The 21985-nt window shown below is 46.8% G+C and overlaps 1 protein-coding gene across 1 annotated transcript in view; it reads left to right on the forward strand.

Moving 5' to 3' along the window:
* Positions 1–5334: 5334 nt before the first annotated feature.
* PDHX (pyruvate dehydrogenase complex component X) overlaps positions 5335–21985 on the forward strand; it is a 234356-nt gene continuing 217705 nt past the window's right edge. Inside the window, exon 1 of the mRNA XM_068260171.1 lies at positions 5335–5496. Coding sequence (XP_068116272.1) covers positions 5385–5496 — 112 coding nt within the window. The 5' untranslated portion in view covers positions 5335–5384. The remainder of the gene's footprint in view (positions 5497–21985) is intronic.

Consider the following 21985-nt stretch of genomic DNA (forward strand, 5'->3'; position numbering starts at 1 on the left):
GAGCTCCACATCTGGGCTGTGTCCTGATCAAACACTAGAGAGCCAGCATAGAGTCACAGATTGTCTCCAACCCGGCGGCCATGTTTGTGGTGATCACTGCCTTCAAGATAGTGGCAAAAAGGTCTCCAAGAAAATGGCAGAAACAGCCTCTCTGCTGAAGACAACTTTGCTTTTGCCTCAATTTGTTTTGGAACTACAAATCCCATCAGGTTATATGAGACTGTTCTTGCAAGAATTTAAAGGGGAACAGAAGTAAGAGGTATACGGAGGCTGCCATATTTATTTACTTTTACTCAATACCAGTTGCCCTGCTGGTCTCTTTCTCTGCAGTTAGGGTTGCCAGGTCGGCTGATGGAGAAAACCGGACAGGGGGTGGAGTTAGGGGCGGAGTCAGAAGCGCACTTTTATGTAGAGTGGGGCTAAGCAATGAGCTTTTTAAAAAATGTTTTTTACAGTATTTATATCGCACTGACATCTTCTGCAGCACATTACAGAGTACATAGCCATGTCACTAACTGTCCTCACCAGTACATGCACATAAGAGACCACTTTTCACCAGTAAATGCACATAATAAGAGACCGCTTTTCACCAGTAAATGCACATAATAAGAGACAGAGCAGAAAACTATTACAAAACTGGAAAACTATGCAAATAATGCAATGCATTTATGGCGTTTTTGCACAGTGAAGTGGTCGATTTCTTGCGGGAAGTTTTAAAATTTATTTTTTTTTTCCCACCAAAATTTTTTATTGAGAACAATAAAGTGGACATACATAGGCATAAAGTTAAAATATAAATCTGCGCATACATGTATGTACACATTTTGAGCAAATATAACAGTATAACAGTATAAATTGCGTTGTACAATAGTATGAATTCAAGTGTAAAGTATAGTAAGCAGCGGGCTCAGGCGAGATTGAATGAGATTGAAAGTCACGCCTGGACTATACGGAGGGGAGATAGAGCGGAGCCAATGCACACAAAGAGCGGAAATACAACCAGAGAATTATGGGTCACTCACTCACCATATCTCCAGACTCCTGACCTTACCTTGCTTCCTTCGCAGATGCAGAATCACATTGCAAATGACGTGAGTGACGCACGTCATGCGTGCGTTGGCAACGCAGCGTTGGTGTTGCCGTAGCAACGTCGGGAAGCGCGGGCTCGGGGGCGGTACTTAAGCTGGCGTAACTTACGCCGCATAAGCTGGCTGGCTGTGCCTTTGACTGACAGCCAGGCAGCGAATCAGCGGTCGCGCAGCGCTGGCGGACGGGTGGCGGCAAGTGGCAAAAGGCATAAAACCGGACATCTTAATTGTCCGGTTTAACATGCCTTTTTGGACAGGACACAGCGGCCAAAAACCGGACTGTCCGGTCTAAAACCGGACACCTGGCAACCCTATCTGCAGTAGTATCTGAATAACTCCAGAAACAAGCATGCAGCTAGTCTTGTCAGATCTGACTTTAAAGTCTGAAACCCCTGATCTGCTGCATGCTGGTTCAGGGGCTATGGCTAATAGTATTAGAGGCAGAGGATCAGCAGGGCTGCCAGGTAACTGGTATTGCTCAAAAGGAAATAAACATGGCAGCCTCAATATACCTCTCTCTTCAGTTCCCCTTTAAGCAATGGCAGTTGCCTGGCAGCCCTGCTGATCCTCTGCCTCTAATACTATTAGCCATAGCCCCTGAACAAGCATGCAGCAGATCAGGTGTTTCAGACTTTAAAGTCAGATCTGACAAGACTAGCTGCATGCTTGTTTCTGGTGTTATCCAGATACTACTGCAGAGAAATAGAACAGCAGGGCTGCCAGGCAACTGGTATGGATTAAAAGGAAATAAACATGGCAGCCTCCATATACCTCTCTCTTCAATTCCCCTTTAAAATGATTTGATAGAGAAGTTCAGTGAGATGCTCATAAGGGTGGTTTGCAAGCAAATGGCAAGCAGTCTGGAAATGGACCAAATTCAGCAGAAAACGAAATCTCCAGTCATGCACACAATTTGCAATAAATCAGCTGTGTTTTTCTGGACACTATTCACGTTTGTATGGCTTATTTTTATTGTAGCTAATAAAAATCAATGAGACATACATATGATGTGCAAATTTATGCTGCAAGATATACATTTTTTTCACGCAGGTGAAAACGCAAACTCGATTTTGATTTTTTTTTTTTTTAAATAAGAGCGCCATTCTTTCTACACATTTGCCGGCAGTTTTTTATGTAGTGTGAATCCTGCTTTACGCACATTTAAAAGGTAGTATGGAAAAACAAAAACAAGTGAAAAACTTAAACGCAACCTCACACAAATATGCAAATCTAAACAACGCAGAGACAAACACTAAAATGCACATGGAAAAAACTCCTCTTCCCGCAGAGCTGCACCTGCCAGGACTAAAGATGTCCCCGCCAGTGGTACATTTCAGAATGTGAATCAGGAGAGGAAAGATTTTACAGTGGCCAAAGACTGAATATTGTAAAAAAAAACAAGCAATTGTATTCATTATGTTATTTTCACTACAGGTCCTCTTAAAGGGCAAATGAAGATAGAGGTGTATGGAGGCTGCCATGCGTATTTCCTTTTAAGCAATACCAGTTTCCAGGCAGCCCTGCTGACCCTCTGCCTTTAATACTTTCAGCCCTAGCCCCTGAACAAGCATGCAGCAGTGTTTCTGACATTATTGCCAGATCTGACAGATTAGCTGCATGCTTGTTTCTGGTGTTATTCAGACACTTCTGAAGCCAAACAGACCAGCAGGGCTCCCAGGCAACTGGTATTGTTTAAAAGGAAATAAACATGGCAGCCTCCATAGACTTCTCACTTCTGTTGCCCTTTAATGCCTCGTTCACACTCTATGAAGTGCCGTGTGCATTTCGGCAATGTGTATAGTGTGCGACACACATGAACAACAGAGTCTCATGCTCGGACTACATGATGGGCTATTGCACCGCTGCGCAAATCGAGCGCTGACCCATTCGCTGTAGTGTATGTGATCAGCAGCGTAACACACGGAAGCACAGATGGCGTGTGATTGTGCATGTTGCGTTCTGATGCACGGCCATCTACATTTGAGAGTGAACAAAGCCTAATACTAGGAAGGATTCATACGCAAAAAAAGTAGTTTCTAATTCAAAGTCTTCTGTCAACCGAATCCCCCCCCCTTTTTTTTTGCAGTTAAAAAACATATTTACATCATGAAAGAGGAACAAATGAGAAAAAAAGAGAGGCAGAGGGATTTGGTTGGGACTGGGAGATATTGAAGGAAAACTATCAAAGTTAGCTAAAATTCTAAATGATGCCACATATATTTCCAGTAATTACTAACAAATAGCAATACATCTTTTCATTTGTGTGAAGAAAAAATGACAGAGAAGAGTCACTGTGGGCATTACTATGGAGGACAGTGCTTAGAACATCCAGCATACAGAGACAGTCCTCACTAGCAGTAAAACTGTAACTGTGCAGAATGATAGAAAGGAGAAATATAGCTTCAAATGTGTGTAAATAATCATCAGCTGCAGCCTTGTGTGCCTGTCTGTGTCTCTCGCTCTCTCTGCCTCGCAGTCTAAAGTAAACAGTTTACAGCCAGGGAGAAGTGTAACCTAGCTATATATTACAGCTCTGCCTCAACCCTCCCAATCCCCCCCCCCTTCCGATACTGACACACAAAATCGTTACATACAGCTAGTAAATAAAGCTATTTTTTCACACAGGCTGTGCTGAGAGACCTCTGAAGAGCATTACCTGTATAGTGTTGCTGGCTAAAAGCTCTATAGTACAGTGACCAGATTTTTCTGAGTCCAACCTGGGACGAGGGGAGGGGGTGTTCGTGCCGCGCCGAATAATGGGCGTGGGGGGATCGGGGGCGTTCACGGGCCGCTACGCGCGCCACGACGAAAAATGGGCTTGGCCATGACATTGTATGGGCGGAGCGTAACCGTAACCCCAAAGCAGCAAATATAGCCAACTATGACCATTAAATAATAAATGCAGCAACAGTCACCCCAGACACCAGCAAATAAATGCATTTTGGGCAACATGTCAGCAGAAAATAAACGCAATTTGGGCAACATTTCAGCAAAAATCAAACGCAATTTGGGCAACATTTCAGCATAAAATAAACACAATTTGGGCAACATTTCAGCAGAAAGCAAACGCAATTTGGGCAACATTTCAGCAGAAAACAAACGCAATTTGGGCAACATTTCAGCAGAAATCAAACGCAATTTGGGCAACATTTCAGCAGAAAATAAACACAATTTGGGCAACATTTTAGCAGAAAATAAACGCAATTTGGGCAACATTTCAGCAGAAAGCAGACGCAATTTGGGCAACATTTCACCAGAAAACAAACGCAATTTGGGCAACATTTCAGCAGAAATCAAACGCAATTTGGGCAACATTTTAGCAGAAAATAAACACAATTTGGGCAACATTTCAGCATAAAATAAACACAATTTGGGCAACATTTCAGCAGACAACAAACGCAATTTGGGCAACATTTCAGCAGAAAACAAACACAATTTGGGCAACATTTCAGCAGAAAGCAAACGCAATTTGGGCAACATTTCACCAGAAAACAAACGCAATTTGGGCAACATTTCAGCAGAAATCAAACGCAATTTGGGCAACATTTCAGCAGAAAATAAACACAATTTGGGCAACATTTCAGCAGAAAATAAACGCAATTTGGCCAACATGCCTAGAATCGCTCTGACATCAGCTCCAAAAAACGCTAGCGTTTTGACGATCTGCTAGCGGTTTTGGTGTGCACTGGGCCTGAAGGGAGATCTTGTCAGTGGAATGCCCAAACAAGGGTAACCTCTCATTTACATTCCGCTCAGGGCTCTGCAAAGGAAAGAAGGGAGGGGAGTGACCCGCCTTTCTATCATCAGGCGCCTAGGCATGTGCCTATACAGTGCCTTATGGTAAATCCGGCCATGAGCACAGCGCATAGTAGCGCAGATGGCGTGGGGTCGTACGCGTTGCGTTCCAATTGTACAGCTATCTGCGCTAAATGATGTGAACGAGGCCTAAACCTAAAAATATATTACAATGTAAACAGTTCATCAGGAAGGTAAATGGATTTATTTATACTGATCAATGCATCAGGCGTAAAGCAATGACAAGACAGAAACAAGGTGAACTAAGCTGGGCTACAAGAAAATGGCGGACTGTGCCCATAAAGTGCAGACAGATTTGTTTCTGAGACCACAAATCATTGAGTGCCCTGCATTTCTCTCCACATATACTGGCTGCTATGTGGGGTGTTACCCCTCTGTCACCAGCAGGGGTCGGGCTGGCGGCTCATGTAGGGCAGCTGAGGGGGAATCAGGCAGTGGGCGGGGCAGCTTGGGTCGGGGTCCTGCGGCTGCTGCGGGAACATGGCGGCCTCCTTGAGGCTGGGCTGTCAGGGAGCTGTCAGGTCATTGCTGGCCGGGGTCCGGTGCCGGAGAGGCGGCCTCAGGCTTCTGCACACGGCTCGCTGGAGATGGGGTGAGAGACAGACACTATTATCCATCACATAAGAGGGGTTACCCGGGCAACCGGCGCTCTGCTGGGGAACTACGGGTCCCAGCGTGGCCAAAACACCTCCACACCCGCCCTGCGCGCCTCCTGAATGCCTGACCTTCATGTGTTACTGCTGAGCAGAGCATGGTGTGTCCCAAGTGTGTACAGTGCTGTCACTATGCTGCTTCCCCTGACTCTGCAGCCCTTCCCCCTGTATCCATGTCTCCCACTGTCCCCAAAGCACCTGACACTCTAATCATACCACACTGACTGTCCCCAGAGGAGCTGACACTCTAATCCCACCACACTGACTGTCCTCAGAGGAGCTGACACTCTAATCCTATCACACTGACTGTCCCCAGAAGAGCTGACACTCTAATCCCACCGCACTGGCTGTCCCCAGAGGAGCTGACACTCTAATCCTAGCACACTGACGGTCCTCAGAGGAGCTGACACTCTAATCCTACCACACTGTCCTCAGAGGAGCTGACACTCTAATCCTACCACACTGACTGTCCCCAGAGGAGCTGACACTCTAATCCCACCGCACTGGCTGTTCCCAGAGGAGCTGACACTCTAATCCCACCGCACTGGCTGTCCCCAGAGGAGCTGACACTCTAATTCCACCGCACTGGCTGTCCCCAGAGGAGCTGACACTCTAATCCTACCACACTGACTGTCCCCAGAGGAGCTGACACTAATTCCACCACACTGACTGTCCCCAGAGGAGCTGACACTCTAATCCTACCACACTGACTGCCCCCAGAGGAGCTGACACTCTAATCCTACCACACTGACTGTCCCCAGAGGAGCTGACACTCTAATCCTACCACACTGACTGCCCCCAGAGGAGCTGACACTCTAATCCTACCACACTGACGGTCCTCAGAGGAGCTGACACTCTAATCCTACCACACTGTCCTCAGAGGAGCTGACACTCTAATCCCACCACACTGACTGTCCCCAGAGGAGCTGACACTCTAATCCCACCACACTGACTGTCCCCAGAGGAGCTGACACTCTAATCCCACCACACTGACTGCCCCCAGAGGAGCTGACACTCTAATCCTATCACACTGACTGTCCCCAGAGGAGCTGACACTCTAATCCCACCGCACTGGCTGTCCCCAGAGGAGCTGACACTCTAATCCTACCACACTGACTGTCCCCAGAGGAGCTGACACTAATTCCACCACACTGACTGTCCCCAGAGGAGCTGACACTCTAATCCTACCACACTGACTGCCCCCAGAGGAGCTGACACTCTAATCCTACCACACTGACTGTCCCCAGAGGAGCTGACACTCTAATCCTACCACACTGACTGCCCCCAGAGGAGCTGACACTCTAATCCTACCACACTGACTGCCCCCAGAGGAGCTGACACTCTAATCCTACCACACTGACTGTCCCCAGAGGAGCTGACACTCTAATCCTACCACACTGACTGTCCCCAGAGGAGCAGACACTCTAATCCTACCACACTCACTGGTCACAGAGGAGCTGACACTCTAATCCTACCACACCGACTGTCCCCAGAGGAGCTGACACTCTAAATCCTAGTATTATTATTATTATTATTATTATGTATTTATATAGCACTAACGTCTTCTGCAGCGCTGTACAGAGTTCATAGTCATGTCTCTGACTGTCCTCAGAGGAGCTCACAATCTAATCTGTACTGTAGTGAGAAGTATATGGAGGCTGCTATATTTATATCCAGTTAAACAATTCCAGTTGCCTGTCAGTCCTGCTGGTTTATTAGGATGCAGTAGTGTCTGAATCACACCAGAAACAAGCATGCAGCTAATCCAGTCGGATCTGACAATAATGTCAGAAACACCTGATCTGCTGCATGCTTGTTCAGGGGCTATGGCTAATAGTATTAGAGGCAAAAGAAAGATCAGCAGGGCTGCCAGGCAACTGGTATTGCTTAAGAGGAAATAAATATGGCAGCCTCCATATACCTCTTGCTTCAGTTGTCCTTTAACTATTCCCCTTCCAGGTCACAGTGGACTCAGGGGTAAGATGTAATTCGTCTAGCAGCTATTGCTGGCAGACAATCTACACTGTTGTTATTTTATAATTACTGTCTGATCGCAGCTATAGCTGTAACTTACACTGCAGCCTCTGGCAGTGCATGGTGTGCCTAAATTTCCTGCGCTGTTTGTTTCACACTCTAAACCCCCTACTACTTCCGTAAACTGGATGTGACATCAGTGACGCTTGTGACAGGGTTACCCCCATTGTGTGAGCATGGGCTGCACTGTAATACTGAATAACTGTACTGTCCAGTGGCTGCATTTGCCTTAAATGCCATCAGTGAGGACATTTAGGGCCCATTCAGATCAGAAAAGCCCTCACTGTCCTTACATTGTCATGCCTCATATTACTGCACTGTGATCTCCTAGGCTGCTGGCTCACTACCCTTTGCAAAACAAATCATTGTTTATAGCCTGGGCTGTGATCACATGATTATGCCTACAGGAAGCTGAGGACGCAGATGCATGCTGGGAAAAAACTTTATCTGTGAAAGCAACCTGAAGTGAGAGCAATATGGAGGCTGCCATCTCCATTCTGTAATAGCCAATGCCAGTTGCCTGAGATCTGTGCTGATGGTCCGCCTCTAATACTTTAAGTCACTGCCCCGGAACGAGCATGCAGATCAAGATGCTGTGACTCCACTGGCTGCATGCTTGTTGCAGGGCTGGGACTCCGCTGGCTGCATGCTTGCTGCAGGGCTGGGACTCCGCTGGCTGCATGCTTGCTGCAGGGCTGGGACTCCGCTGGCTGCATGCTTGCTGCAGGGCTGGGATTCCGCTGGCTGCATGCTTGCTGCAGGGCTGGGACTCCGCTGGCTGCATGCTTGCTGCAGGGCTGGGATTCCGCTGGCTGCATGCTTGCTGCAGGGCTGGGATTCCGCTGGCTGCGTGCTTGCTGCAGGGCTGGGACTCCGCTGGCTGCATGCTTGCTGCAGGGCTGGGATTCCGCTGGCTGCATGCTTGCTGCAGGGCTGGGACTCCGCTGTCTGCATGCTTGCTGCAGGGCTGGGACTCCGCTGGCTGCATGCTTGCTGCAGGGCTGGGATCCTGCTGGCTGCATGCTTGCTGCAGGGCTGGGACTCCGCTGGCTGCATGCTTGCTGCAGGGCTGGGACTCCGCTGGCTGCATGCTTGCTGCAGGGCTGGGACCCCACTGGCTGCATGCTTGCTGCAGGCCTGGGACCCCACTGGCTGCATGCTTGCTGCAGGCCTGGGACCCCACTGGCTGCATGCTTGCTGCAGGCCTGGGACCCCACTGGCTGCATGCTTGCTGCAGGCCTGGGACCCCACTGGCTGCATGCTTGCTGCAGGGCTGGGACCCCACTGGCTGCATGCTTGCTGCAAGGCTGGGACCCCACTGGCTGCATGCTTGCTGCAGGGCTGGGACCCCGCTGGCTGCGTGCTTGCTGCAGGCCTGGGACCCCACTGGCTGCGTGCTTGCTGCAAGGCTGGGACCCCACTGGCTGCATGCTTGCTGCAGGCCTGGGACCCCGCTGGCTGCATGCTTGCTGCAGGCCTGGGACCCCGCTGGCTGCATGCTTGCTGCAGGCCTGGGACCCCGCTGGCTGCGTGCTTGCTGCAGGCCTGGGACCCCACTGGCTGCGTGCTTGCTGCAGGGCTGGGACTCGGCTGGCTGCGTGCTTGCTGCAGGCCTGGGACCCCACTGGCTGCATGCTTGCTGCAGGGCTGGGACTCCGCTGGCTGCGTGCTTGCTGCAGGGCTGGGACTCCGCTGGCTGCGTGCTTGCTGCAGGGCTGGGACTCCGCTGGCTGCGTGCTTGCTGCAGGGCTGGGACTCCGCTGGCTGCGTGCTTGCTGCAGGCCTGGGACCCCGCTGGCTGCGTGCTTGCTGCAGGCCTGGGACCCCACTGGCTGCGTGCTTGCTGCAGGCCTGGGACTCGGCTGGCTGCGTGCTTGCTGCAGGCCTGGGACCCCACTGGCTGCATGCTTGCCTGTAGGGCTGGGACCCCACTGGCTGCATGCTTGCTGCAGGGCTGGGACTCCGCTGGCTGCGTGCTTGCTGCAGGGCTGGGACTCCGCTGGCTGCGTGCTTGCTGCAGGGCTGGGACTCCGCTGGCTGCGTGCTTGCTGCAGGCCTGGGACCCCGCTGGCTGCGTGCTTGCTGCAGGCCTGGGACCCCACTGGCTGCGTGCTTGCTGCAGGGCTGGGACTCGGCTGGCTGCGTGCTTGCTGCAGGCCTGGGACCCCACTGGCTGCATGCTTGCTGTAGGGCTGGGACCCCACTGGCTGCATGCTTGCTGCAGGGCTGGGACTCCGCTGGCTGCGTGCTTGCTGCAGGGCTGGGACTCCGCTGGCTGCGTGCTTGCTGCAGGGCTGGGACTCCGCTGGCTGCGTGCTTGCTGCAGGGCTGGGACTCCGCTGGCTGCGTGCTTGCTGCAGGGCTGGGACTTGGCTGTCTGCGTGCTTGCTGCAGGGCTGGGACCCCGCTGGCTGTGTGCTTGCTGCAGGGCTGGGACTCGGCTGGCTGCGTGCTTGCTGCAGGGCTGGGACTCGGCTGGCTGCGTGCTTGCTGCAGGGCTGGGACTCGGCTGGCTGCGTGCTTGCTGCAGGGCTGGGACTCGGCTGGCTGCGTGCTTGCTGCAGGGCTGGGACTCGGCTGGCTGCGTGCTTGCTGCAGGGCTGGGACTCGGCTGGCTGCGTGCTTGCTGCAGGGCTGGGACTCGGCTGGCTGCGTGCTTGCTGCAGGGCTGGGACTCGGCTGTCTGCGTGCTTGCTGCAGGGCTGGGACCCCGCTGGCTGCATGCTTGCTGCAGGGCTGGGACTCCGCTGGCTGCGTGCTTGCTGCAGGGCTGGGACCCCGCTTGCTGCGTGCTTGCTGCAGGCCTGGGACCCCGCTGGCTGCGTGCTTGCTGCAGGGCTGGGACTCCGCCGGCTGCGTGCTTGCTGCAGGGCTGGGACTCGGCTGGCTGCGTGCTTGCTGCAGGCCTGGGACCCCGCTGGCTGCGTGCTTGCTGCAGGGCTAGGACCCCGCTGGCTGCGTGCTTGCTGCAGGGCTGGGACTCCGCTGGCTGCGTGCTTGCTGCAGGGCTGGGACTCCGCTGGCTGCGTGCTTGCTGCAGGGCTGGGACTCCGCTGGCTGCGTGCTTGCTGCAGGGCTGGGACTCGGCTGGCTGCGTGCTTGCTGCAGGGCTGGGACTCGGCTGGCTGCGTGCTTGCTGCAGGGCTGGGACTTGGCTGTCTGCGTGCTTGCTGCAGGGCTGGGACCCCGCTGGCTGCATGCTTGCTGCAGGGCTGGGACTCCGCTGGCTGCATGCTTGCTGCAGGGCTGGGACCCCGCTGGCTGCGTGCTTGCTGCAGGCCTGGGACCCCGCTGGCTGCGTGCTTGCTGCAGGCCTGGGACTCGGCTGGCTGCGTGCTTGCTGCAGGCCTGGGACTCGGCTGGCTGCGTGCTTGCTGCAGGCCTGGGACCCCGCTGGCTGCGTGCTTGCTGCAGGCCTGGGACCCCGCTGGCTGCGTGCTTGCTGCAGGCCTGGGACCCCGCTGGCTGCGTGCTTGCTGCAGGGCTGGGACTCCGCTGGCTGCGTGCTTGCTGCAGGGCTGGGACTCCGCTGGCTGCGTGCTTGCTGCAGGGCTGGGACTCCGCTGGCTGCGTGCTTGTTGCAGGGCTTGGACTCCGCTGGCTGCGTGCTTGCTGCAGGGCTTTGACCCCGCTGGCTGCGTGCTTGCTGCAGGCCTGGGACTCAATCACAACTAAAGCCAAAAACTCATCCTGACAGCCAGGGAACCGGCATTGTTTATAAGAAAACGGCAGCCTCCGTATTGCACTTACTGTAGCCTCCCTCTAAGACTTGTCTCCCAGCATGCACCTGTGTCGGCTGCTGCTTTGCGGCTCTAGGCCCAGTACAGATGTGAAATATTGCTGGCTTGGAATGATTATCCTTGCCCTATCTCCAGTGACCTGGCCGTTGGCATTAGGGGTCTCCTGTATGCAGAGGTGCCTGATACGGTAACACCCGTGTTTCAGAGGATCAGGGCTCCAAGTGGGAACTATTGCCTTCTGTTCAAAACTTTTCGAAAACGCTGTTGAGCAGGAAGGGATCTGTACAGCTGTGTTTAGTATACAAGACTTGTTATGCTATACGTGCTCCTGATGGTTTATTATGTTCTATGTTTTAAAGAGGAACGAAAAAGGGAACAATGTAAATCAATACATTGCAAAGTGAGACGGTAAAAAAATAAATAGAAGAGAGATGAAGAAATGACTGATATTCGCCATGTCATTTGTTCATATTGTTTGATCCACAATCATCCTGCAGGTTATCATCTTTACTGCTGGCAGACATGGGAAAAAACCAGACAGCACCAACTGCTATTATCTATAACGATACTCGGTAACAATGCGATAGGCTGAAAGGTTGTTTTTCCTTTATAGATATATGTATGCACAGAGAGAGATACTGCTTACTTGGCAGTTGGAAACAGTTATTTCCCACAATGCAACCATGATCAATGACAGGAAACTGTCAGGAAATAATAGTTTAAAGAGAAACCGTGACCAAGAATTGAACTTCATCCCAATCAGTAGCTGATACCCCCTTTCCCATGAGAAATCTTTTCCTTTTCTCAGACAGATCATCAGGGGGCGCTGTATGGCTGATATTGTGGTGAAACCCCTCCCACAGTGTGAGGTCAGGACCATGGTCCTGACAGTTTCCTGTTTATGAGCCTCATTGCATTGTGGGAAATAACAGCTGTTTACAACTGGGTCCAACTGCCAAAAAAAGCAAGCAGCATCTCCATCCTCTGACATCACCTGCCAGCAGTAAAAAATAAATGTCACCATGTGATAAATGTCAGAATGTATATCAGGGAGAGGAAAGATTTTACAATGGGCAAACACTGACTAAACCCTTTATACATAATTATTGTAAAAATTAATCACTTTTTAAGTACAATATTTTCACTGGAGTTCCTCTTTAAAGGGGTTCTTTCGCGAAAAAAGTAGGCAGTTAAAAAATGTGACAGATGACTTTTTGAGATGGTTTTGGGCCAGTCCATCTTTTTAAGGGGGATTCTCAGGGCTTTCTTTGTTTTCAACAGCATTTCCTGAACAGCAGTTTAACTGGCAAAATAGCAAGATACCCGCCGGCCCCCTAATCACTTGCACACTATTATGTCAGTTAGATTTTGCAACTGTTGTTCAGGAAATGCTGTTGAAAACAAAGAAAGCCCCGAGAATCCTCCTTAAAAAGATGGACTAGCCTAAAACCTGTCATCTGTCACATTTTTTAACTGCCTACTTTTTTCGCGAAAGAACCCCTTTAACACAAAGCTTGAATGCAGCGAGTTAGAAAAAACATGATCAGGTACAGCGCAGTACGTGAACAGCCCCATAGAACTGTATGGGCAGTGAGCTGACACGCAGAATTCGCACAATGAACCTAGCCCTTAAAGAGACACTGAAGCGAAACAAAAAAAATCATGATAGGATTGGTATGTGTAGTACAGCTAAGAAATAAAACATTAGGAGCAGAGACGTAAGTCTAAAGCCCCATCTACACGATAAGATTCTTTGTACGATTCGATTACGATTCTATTTTCGATTCGATTAAATCCAACATGTACGATCGGGATTTGATTCAACTCGATTTGCTATTGAGAAACACTAGCAAATCGAATCCCGATCGGTCATGTCGGATTTAATCGAATCGCACAAAGAATCGTATTGTGTAGATGGGGCTTTATATTGTTTCCAGTACAGGAAGAGTTAAGAAACTCCAGTTGTTATCTATGCAAAAAAGCCATTGAGCTCCAGGACTTTTAAAAATGCAGAGAGCTCTGTCTTCTGAAGCTTGTTTTCTCAACTGCCAGTCACTGTATCTTCTTTTTCCTGCAGAGGACAGGTCAATTGTTCCCTGGCCTGCTCTGTAAAATCATTTAGAATGCTGAGTAGTGTGTAAACAGCAAATATTAGAGAATGAGCCAATGTTATAAAAAAACAAAACTATATAACCGAAAATAAAAATATGAGAATACTTTCTTTGCTGCTCATGTTCTAGTAATTATCCGTACTACACAACCAATTAATTATATCATATTTTTTTATTTTGCGTCGGTGTCACAGTTTTACACATATTTTTTTGTGTTGCGGTGGGGATGTAATGCTTCTGCTGCATCACACCCTAATGCAAAAGTGATAAACCTATGACCCTGTAGCAGGGTGCGGGGACAAGGTCATATGCATAGCTCCGCCCCCGTTCAGTGATGTACTTCCTGCTGGGTGGGAAGCACATCACTGGGATTCACTTCAGTGTAACGCGCCGCACTTTGCCATTTACGCTACGTGCGCGCCTGTTAGACTTTCATCACCTCAGGCAGCCTGTGTTTGCGTTGCACTTGGGGTGACGCGCTGCTGTCCTTGCGTCAGTCAATGCTTCCGGCGCACTACAACAGACTGCAATAAGTGTGAAAGTCTCCATAGACTTTCTTTACTTTTGCGGCCCCCCCTATTGGCAAAATAAGGTAACACAGCGCAGGAATTACCTGCTATTGTAAAAGGGCCATAAAGTGGACCTGAAGCGGGTCAGGAAAGATAAGTTAAATACTAAGGGTGCATACATACATCCAATTTTGATTGACCAATGACTGGCTAATTTTACCACCTCTGGGTAGCATGAGGTAAAACGGATTTGCAATGTTAGGAACAGCTTGTCTAGATAAGCTCTCATACTGCATGGAAGGGGTAAGATTGGCCAATCAAAAATTGGATGTGTATACACATTTAAAGAGAACCCGAGGTGCGCAGATGAGACACAGGCATGTTCTCTGCCTCGTGACACGTCTGTGTCCCCCAACCACCGCTCTCTGCCCCCCCACCCCTGCGCTATGGCCCCCCGAGATTAGCGACAATATTTGTTGCTCTCTCGGAGGTAAACACAGGGAGAGGGATTCCCTGTTCAAAACGCCCACCAAGGGTTTTCCTGCAGCGTTTCTAAAGCTGCCATTGGGCAGCTATCTCCCCTGGCCACGCCTCCTGCTGCTCCCCCGCCTCCCTGCACGCTATGAGAGACACACAGTCTCTTAGTGCAGCGTTGTAACCCAGAGGTCACGCAAGTGAAAGTGGGCTGTTGCGGCCCGTGGCGGTTTTTGCAGCTACCTGATGTGCTCAGCCCCCCCTTCCCCGGATTAGGTAGCCTACCTTTTTTTTTTTTTTTTTTTAGCTCACCTCGGGCTCTCTTAAATTAAACTAGGTAGAGGGAAGGCTTTGGAATCTGTAGAGCTCCTTGTTCCAGCTTCACTTCAGTCATATAGCAGCGCAGGTAGTGCAGTGTTCTCCCCTGGCTCTTTTTTAGCTGGGTGTTCCACCCGGCTAGTTTTGGTGACCACCCGGCTGTCATCAGCTCATCTCCTCCTCTGCTGTAACCAGAGTTTATTACAGAAGGCCCAGTCCTGCATTCTCTCATCTCACCCCACCCGGCTACTATTTCATGCTACCCGGCTGGAAAACATTTCTGGGGAGAACACTGTAGTGCATAGCACTCTAGTCTGGAAGCACTGCGGTCCCAGGTTCTAATATTGGCCAAGGCTGTATGTGCACAGCATTTGTATGTTCTTCCAATGTTTTCATAGGTTTTCTCCCACATCATACTGATGAGTTATTCAGTCCCTACAAAAGGACAGTCAGTGACATGGCTATGTACTCTGTACAGTGCAGCAGAAGATGTCAGTGCTATATAAATACATAATAATAATATGGTAGGACATTAGACTATGACTATGGTAGGATTAGATTGTGAGCTCCTCTGAGGACAATCAGTGACATGACTATGTACTCTGTACAGTGCAGCAGAAGATGTCAGTGCTATATAAATACATAATAATAATATGGTAGGACATAAGTCTATGGCTATGGTAGGATTAGAGTGTGAGCTCCTCTAAGGACAGTCACTGACATGACTATGTACTCTGTAATGTGCTGCAGAAGATGTCAGTGCTATATAAATACATAATAATAATATGGTAGGACATTACACTATGACTATGGTAGGATTAGATTGTGAGCTCCTCTGAGGACAGTCAGTGACATGACTATGTACTCTGTAATGTGTTGCAGGAGATGTCACTGCTATATAAATACATAATAATAATATGGCAGGACATTAGACTATGACTATGGTAGGATTAGATTGTGAGCTCCTCTGAGGTCAGTCAGTGACATGGCTATGTACTCTGTAATGTGCTGCAGGAGATGTCAGTGCTGTATAAATACATAATAATATGGTAGGACATTAGACTAGGACTATGGTAGGATTAGAGTGTGAGCTCCTCTGAGGACATTCAGTGACATGACTATGTACTCTGTAATGTACTGCAGAAGATGTCAGTGCTATATAAATACATAACAATAATATGGTAGGACATTAGACTATGGCTATGGCAGGATTAGAGTGTAAGCTCCTCTGGGGACAGTCAGTGACATGACCATGTGCTCTGTAATGTGCTGCAGGAGATGTCAGTGCTGTATAAATACATAATAATATGGTAGGACATTAGACTAGGACTATGGTAGGATTAGAGTGTGAGCTCCTCTGAGGTCAGTCAGTGACATGACTATGTACTCTGTAATGTGCTGCAGGAGATGTCAGTGCTATATAAATACATAATAATAATATGGTAGGATATTAGACTATGACTATGGTAGGATTAGAGTGTGAGCTCCTCTGAGGACAGTCAGTGACATAACTATGTACTCTGTAATGTGCTGCAGAGGATGTCAGTGCTATATAAATACATAATAATAATATGGTAGGACATTAGACTATGGCTATGGTAGGATTAGATTGTGATCTCCTCGGAGGACAGCCAGTGACATGACTATGTACTCTGTAATGTGCTGCAGAGGATGTCAGTGCTATATAAATACATAATAATAATATGGTAGGACATTACACTATGACTATGGTAGGATTAGATTGTGAGCTCCTCTGAGGACAGTCAGTGACATGACTATGTACTCTGTAATGTGCTGCAGAAGATGTCAGTGCTATATAAATACATAATAATAATATGGTAGGACATTAGACTATGACTATGGTAGGATTAGAGTGTGAGCTCCTCTGAGGACAGTCAGTGACATGACTATGTACTCTGTAATGTGCTGCAGAAGATGTCAGTGCTATATAAATACATAATAATAATATGGTAGGACATTACACTATGACTATGGTAGGATTAGAGTGTGAGCTCCTCTGAGGACAGTCACTGACATGACTATGTACTCTGTAAAGTGCTGCGGAGGATGTGAGTGCTATATAAATACATAATAATAATATGGTAGGACATTAGACTATGACTATGGTAGGATTAGATTGTGAGCTCCTCTGAGGACAGTCAGTGACATGACTATGTACTCTGTAATGTGCTGCAGGAGATGTCACTGCTATATAAATACATAATAATAATATGGTAGGACATTACACTATGACTATGGTAGGATTAGAGTGTGAGCTCCTCTGAGGACAGTCAGTGACATGACTATATACTCTGTAATGTGCTGCAGGAGATGTCAGTGCTATATAAATACATAATAATAATAATAATAATATGGTAGGACATTAGACTATGACTATGGTAGGATTAGATTGTGAGCTCCTCTGAGGACATTCAGTGACATGACTATGTACTCTGTAATGTACTGCAGAAGATGTCAGTGCTATATAAATACATAACAATAATATGGTAGGACATTAGACTATGGCTATGGCAGGATTAGAGTGTAAGCTCCTCTGGGGACAGTCAGTGACATGACCATGTGCTCTGTAATGTGCTGCAGGAGATGTCAGTGCTGTATAAATACATAATAATATGGTAGGACATTAGACTAGGACTATGGTAGGATTAGAGTGTGAGCTCCTCTGAGGTCAGTCAGTGACATGACTATGTACTCTGTAATGTGCTGCAGGAAATGTCAGTGCTATATAAATACATAATAATAATATGGTAGGATATTAGACTATGACTATGGTAGGATTAGAGTGTGAGCTCCTCTGAGGACAGTCAGTGACATAACTATGTACTCTGTAATGTGCTGCAGAGGATGTCAGTGCTATATAAATACATAATAATAATATGGTAGGAAATTAGACTATGGCTATGGTAGGATTAGATTGTGATCTCCTCGGAGGACAGCCAGTGACATGACTATGTACTCTGTAATGTGCTGCAGAAGATGTCAGTGCTATATAAATACATAATAATACGGTAGGACATTAGACTATGACTATGGTAGGATTAGAGTGTGAGCTCCTCTGAGGACAGTCAGTGACATGGCTATGTACTCTGTAATGTGCTGCAGAAGATGTCAGTGCTATATAAATACATAATATTAATATGGTAGGACATTACACTATGACTATGGTAGGATTAGAGTGTGAGCTCCTCTGAGGACAGTCAGTGACATGACTATGTACTCTGTACAGTGCTGCAGAAGATGTCAGTGCTATATAAATACATAATATTAATATGGTAGGACATTACACTATGACTATGGTAGGATTAGAGTGTGAGCTCCTCTGAGGACAGTCAGTGACATGACTATGTACTCTGTACAGTGCTGCAGAAGATGTCAGTGCTATATAAATACATAATAATAATATGGTAGGACATTAGACTGACTATGGTGGGATTAGATTGTGAGCTCCTCCGAGGACAGTCAGTGACATGACTATGTACTCTGTAATGTACTGCAGAAGATGTCAGTGCTATATAAATACATAATAATAATATGGTAGGACATTAGACTATGGCTATGGCAGGATTAGAGTGTGAGCTCCTCTGGGGACAGTCAGTGACATGACCATGTACTCTGTAATGTGCTGCAGGAGATGTCAGTGCTGTATAAATACATAATAATATGGTAGGACATTAGACTATGGCTATGGTAGGATTAGATTGTGAGCTCCTCTGAGGACAGCCAGTGACATGACTATGTACTCTGTAATGTGCTGCAGGAGATGTCAGTGCTATATAAATACATAATAATAATAATATGGTAGGATATTAGACTATGACTATGGTAGGATTAGAGTGTGAGCTCCTCTGAGGACAGTCAGTGACATAACTACCGTATGTACTCTGTAATGTGCTGCAGAGGATGTCAGTGCTATATAAATACATAATAATAATATGGTAGGACATTAGACTATGGCTATGGTAGGATTAGATTGTGAGCTCCTCTGAGGACAGTCAGTGACATTACTATGTACTCTGTAATGTGCTGCAGAGGATGTCAGTGCTATATAAATACATAATAATAATATGGTAGGACATTAGACTATGGCTATGGTAGGATTAGAGTGTGAGCTTCTCTGAGGACAGTCAGTGACATGGCTATGTACTCTGTAATGTGCTGCAGAAGATGTCAGTGCTATATAAATACATAATAATACGGTAGGACATTAGACTATGACTATGGTAGGATTAGAGTGTGAGCTCCTCTGAGGACAGTCAGTGACATGGCTATGTACTCTGTAATGTGCTGCAGGAGATGTCAGTGCTATATAAATACATAATAATAATATGGTAGGACATTAGACTAGGACTATGGTAGGATTAGAGTGTGAGCTCCTCTGAGGTCAGTCAGTGACATGGCTATGTACTCTGTAATGTGCTGCAGAGGATGTCAGTGCTATATAAATACATAATAATAATATGGTAGGACATTAGACTATGGCTATGGTAGGATTAGAGTGTGAGCTTCTCTGAGGACAGTCAGTGACATGGCTATGTACTCTGTAATGTGCTGCAGAAGATGTCAGTGCTATATAAATACATATTAATATGGTAGGACATTAGACTATGACTATGGTAGGATTAGAGTGTGAGCTCCTCTGAGGACAGTCAGTGACATGACTATGTACTCTGTAATGTGCTGCAGAAGATGTCAGTGCTATATAAATACATAATAATAATATGGTAGGACATTATACTATGACTATGGTAGGATTAGAGTGTGAGCTCCTCTGAGGACAGTCAGTGACATGACTATGTACTCTGTACAGTGCTATATAAATACATAATAATAATATGGTAGGACATTAGACTATGACTATGGTGGGATTAGATTGTGAGCTCCTCCGAGGACAGTCAGTGACATGACTATGTACTCTGTAATGTGCTGCAGAAGATGTCAGTGCTATATAAATACATAATAATAATATGGTAGGACATTAGACTATGACTATGGTAGGATTAGAGTGTGAGCTCCTCTGAGGATAGTCAGTGACATGACTATGTACTCTGTAATGTGCTGCAGGAGATGTCAGTGCTATATAAATACATAATAATAATAATATGGTAGGACATTAGAATATGACTATGGTAGGGATTAGAGTGTGAGGTCCTCTGAGGACAATCAGTGACATGACTATGTACTCTGTAAAGTGCTGCGGAGGATGTGAGTGCTATATAAATACATAATAATAATATGGTAGGACATTAGACTATGACTATGGTAGGATTAGAGTGTGAGCTCCTCTGAGGACAGTCAGTGACATGACTATGTACTCTGTAATGTGCTGCAGAAGGTGTCAGTGCTATATAAATACATAATAATAATAATAATATGGTAGGACATTAGACTATGGCTATGGTAGGATTAGAGTGTGAGCTTCTCTGAGGACAGCCAGTGACATGACTATGTACTCTGTAATGTGCTGCAGGAGATATCAGTGCTATATAAATACATAATAATAATATGGTAGGACATTAGACTATGGCTATGGTAGGATTAGAGTGTGAGCTTCTCTGAGGACAGCCAGTGACATGACTATGTACTCTGTAATGTGCTGCAGGAGATGTCAGTGCTATATAAATACATAATAATAACATGGTAGGACTTTAGACTATGACTATGGCAGGATTAGATTGTGAGCTCCTGGCAGGATTAGATTGTGAGCTCCTCTGAGGACAGTCAGTGACATGACTATGTACTCTGTAAAGTGCTGCAGGAGATGTCAGTGCTATATAAATACATAATAATAATATGGTAGGACATTAGACTATGACTATGGTAGGATTAGAGTGTGAGCTCCTCTGAGGACAGTCAGTGACATGACTATGTACTCTGTACAGTGCTATATAAATACATAATAATAATATGGTAGGACATTAGACTATGACTATGGTGGGATTAGATTGTGAGCTCCTCCGAGGACAGTCAGTGACATGACTATGTACTCTGTAATGTGCTGCAGAAGATGTCAGAGCTATATAAATACATAATAATAATAATATGGTAGGACATTAGAATATGACTATGGTAGGGATTAGAGTGTGAGGTCCTCTGAGGACAGTCAGTGACATGACTATGTACTCTGTAAAGTGCTGCGGAGGATGTGAGTGCTATATAAATACATAATAATAATATGGTAGGACATTAGACTATGACTATGGTAGGATTAGAGTGTGAGCTCCTCTGACGACAGTCAGTGACATGACTATGTACTCTGTAATGTGCTGCAGAAGATGTCAGAGCTATATAAATACATAATAATAATATGGTAGGACATTAGACTATGACTATGGTCGGATTAGAGTGTGAGCTCCTCTGAGGACAGTCAGTGACATGACTATGTACTCTGTAATGTGCTGCAGAAGGTGTCAGTGCTATATAAATACATAATAATAATAATAATATGGTAGGACATTAGACTATGGCTATGGTAGGATTAGAGTGTGAGCTTCTCTGAGGACAGCCAGTGACATGACTATGTACTCTGTAATGTGCTGCAGGAGATATCAGTGCTATATAAATACATAATAATAATATGGTAGGACATTAGACTATGGCTATGGTAGGATTAAAGTGTGAGCTCCTCTGAGGACAGTCAGTGACATGACTATGTACTCTGTAAAGTGCTGCAGGAGATGTCAGTGCTATATAAATACATAATAATAATATGGTAGGACATTAGACTATGACTATGGTAGGATTAGAGTGCGAGCTCCTCTGAGGACAGTTAGTGACATGACTGTGTACTCTGTAATGTGCTGCAGAGTATGTCAGTGCTATATAAATCCTACTAATATAATAAATGGGAAAGTTTGGATGTTTGGACGTTTGGATGTTTGTTACTCGATCATGCAAAAATGGCTGAACAGATTTGAAAGAAATTTGGCACACACATAGTACATAACTGGAATAAAGTATAGGATACTTTTTATTCCCATAACCAAAAAGGGGGCGGAGACAAACACACATTTCACTGGAAAATGTAAACAGCAGCCATTCTTACACTGTTAATGGTAGGGTTCTCAAACTTTGCACAGTTGGTTACTGGGTGACTGGGATTAATATTCACAAAAGTGGGTGGAGTCTATAAAAGCCAATCAAAATTAACCTATTGATTTTCAAGGGGAATATTTACATTGCTGCCGTTCTTGCACTGTTAATGACACAAGCCTCAAACCTGGT

Source organism: Hyperolius riggenbachi, chromosome 11, assembly GCF_040937935.1.
Source record: "Hyperolius riggenbachi isolate aHypRig1 chromosome 11, aHypRig1.pri, whole genome shotgun sequence".
NCBI classification, from domain to species: Eukaryota; Metazoa; Chordata; class Amphibia; order Anura; family Hyperoliidae; genus Hyperolius; species Hyperolius riggenbachi.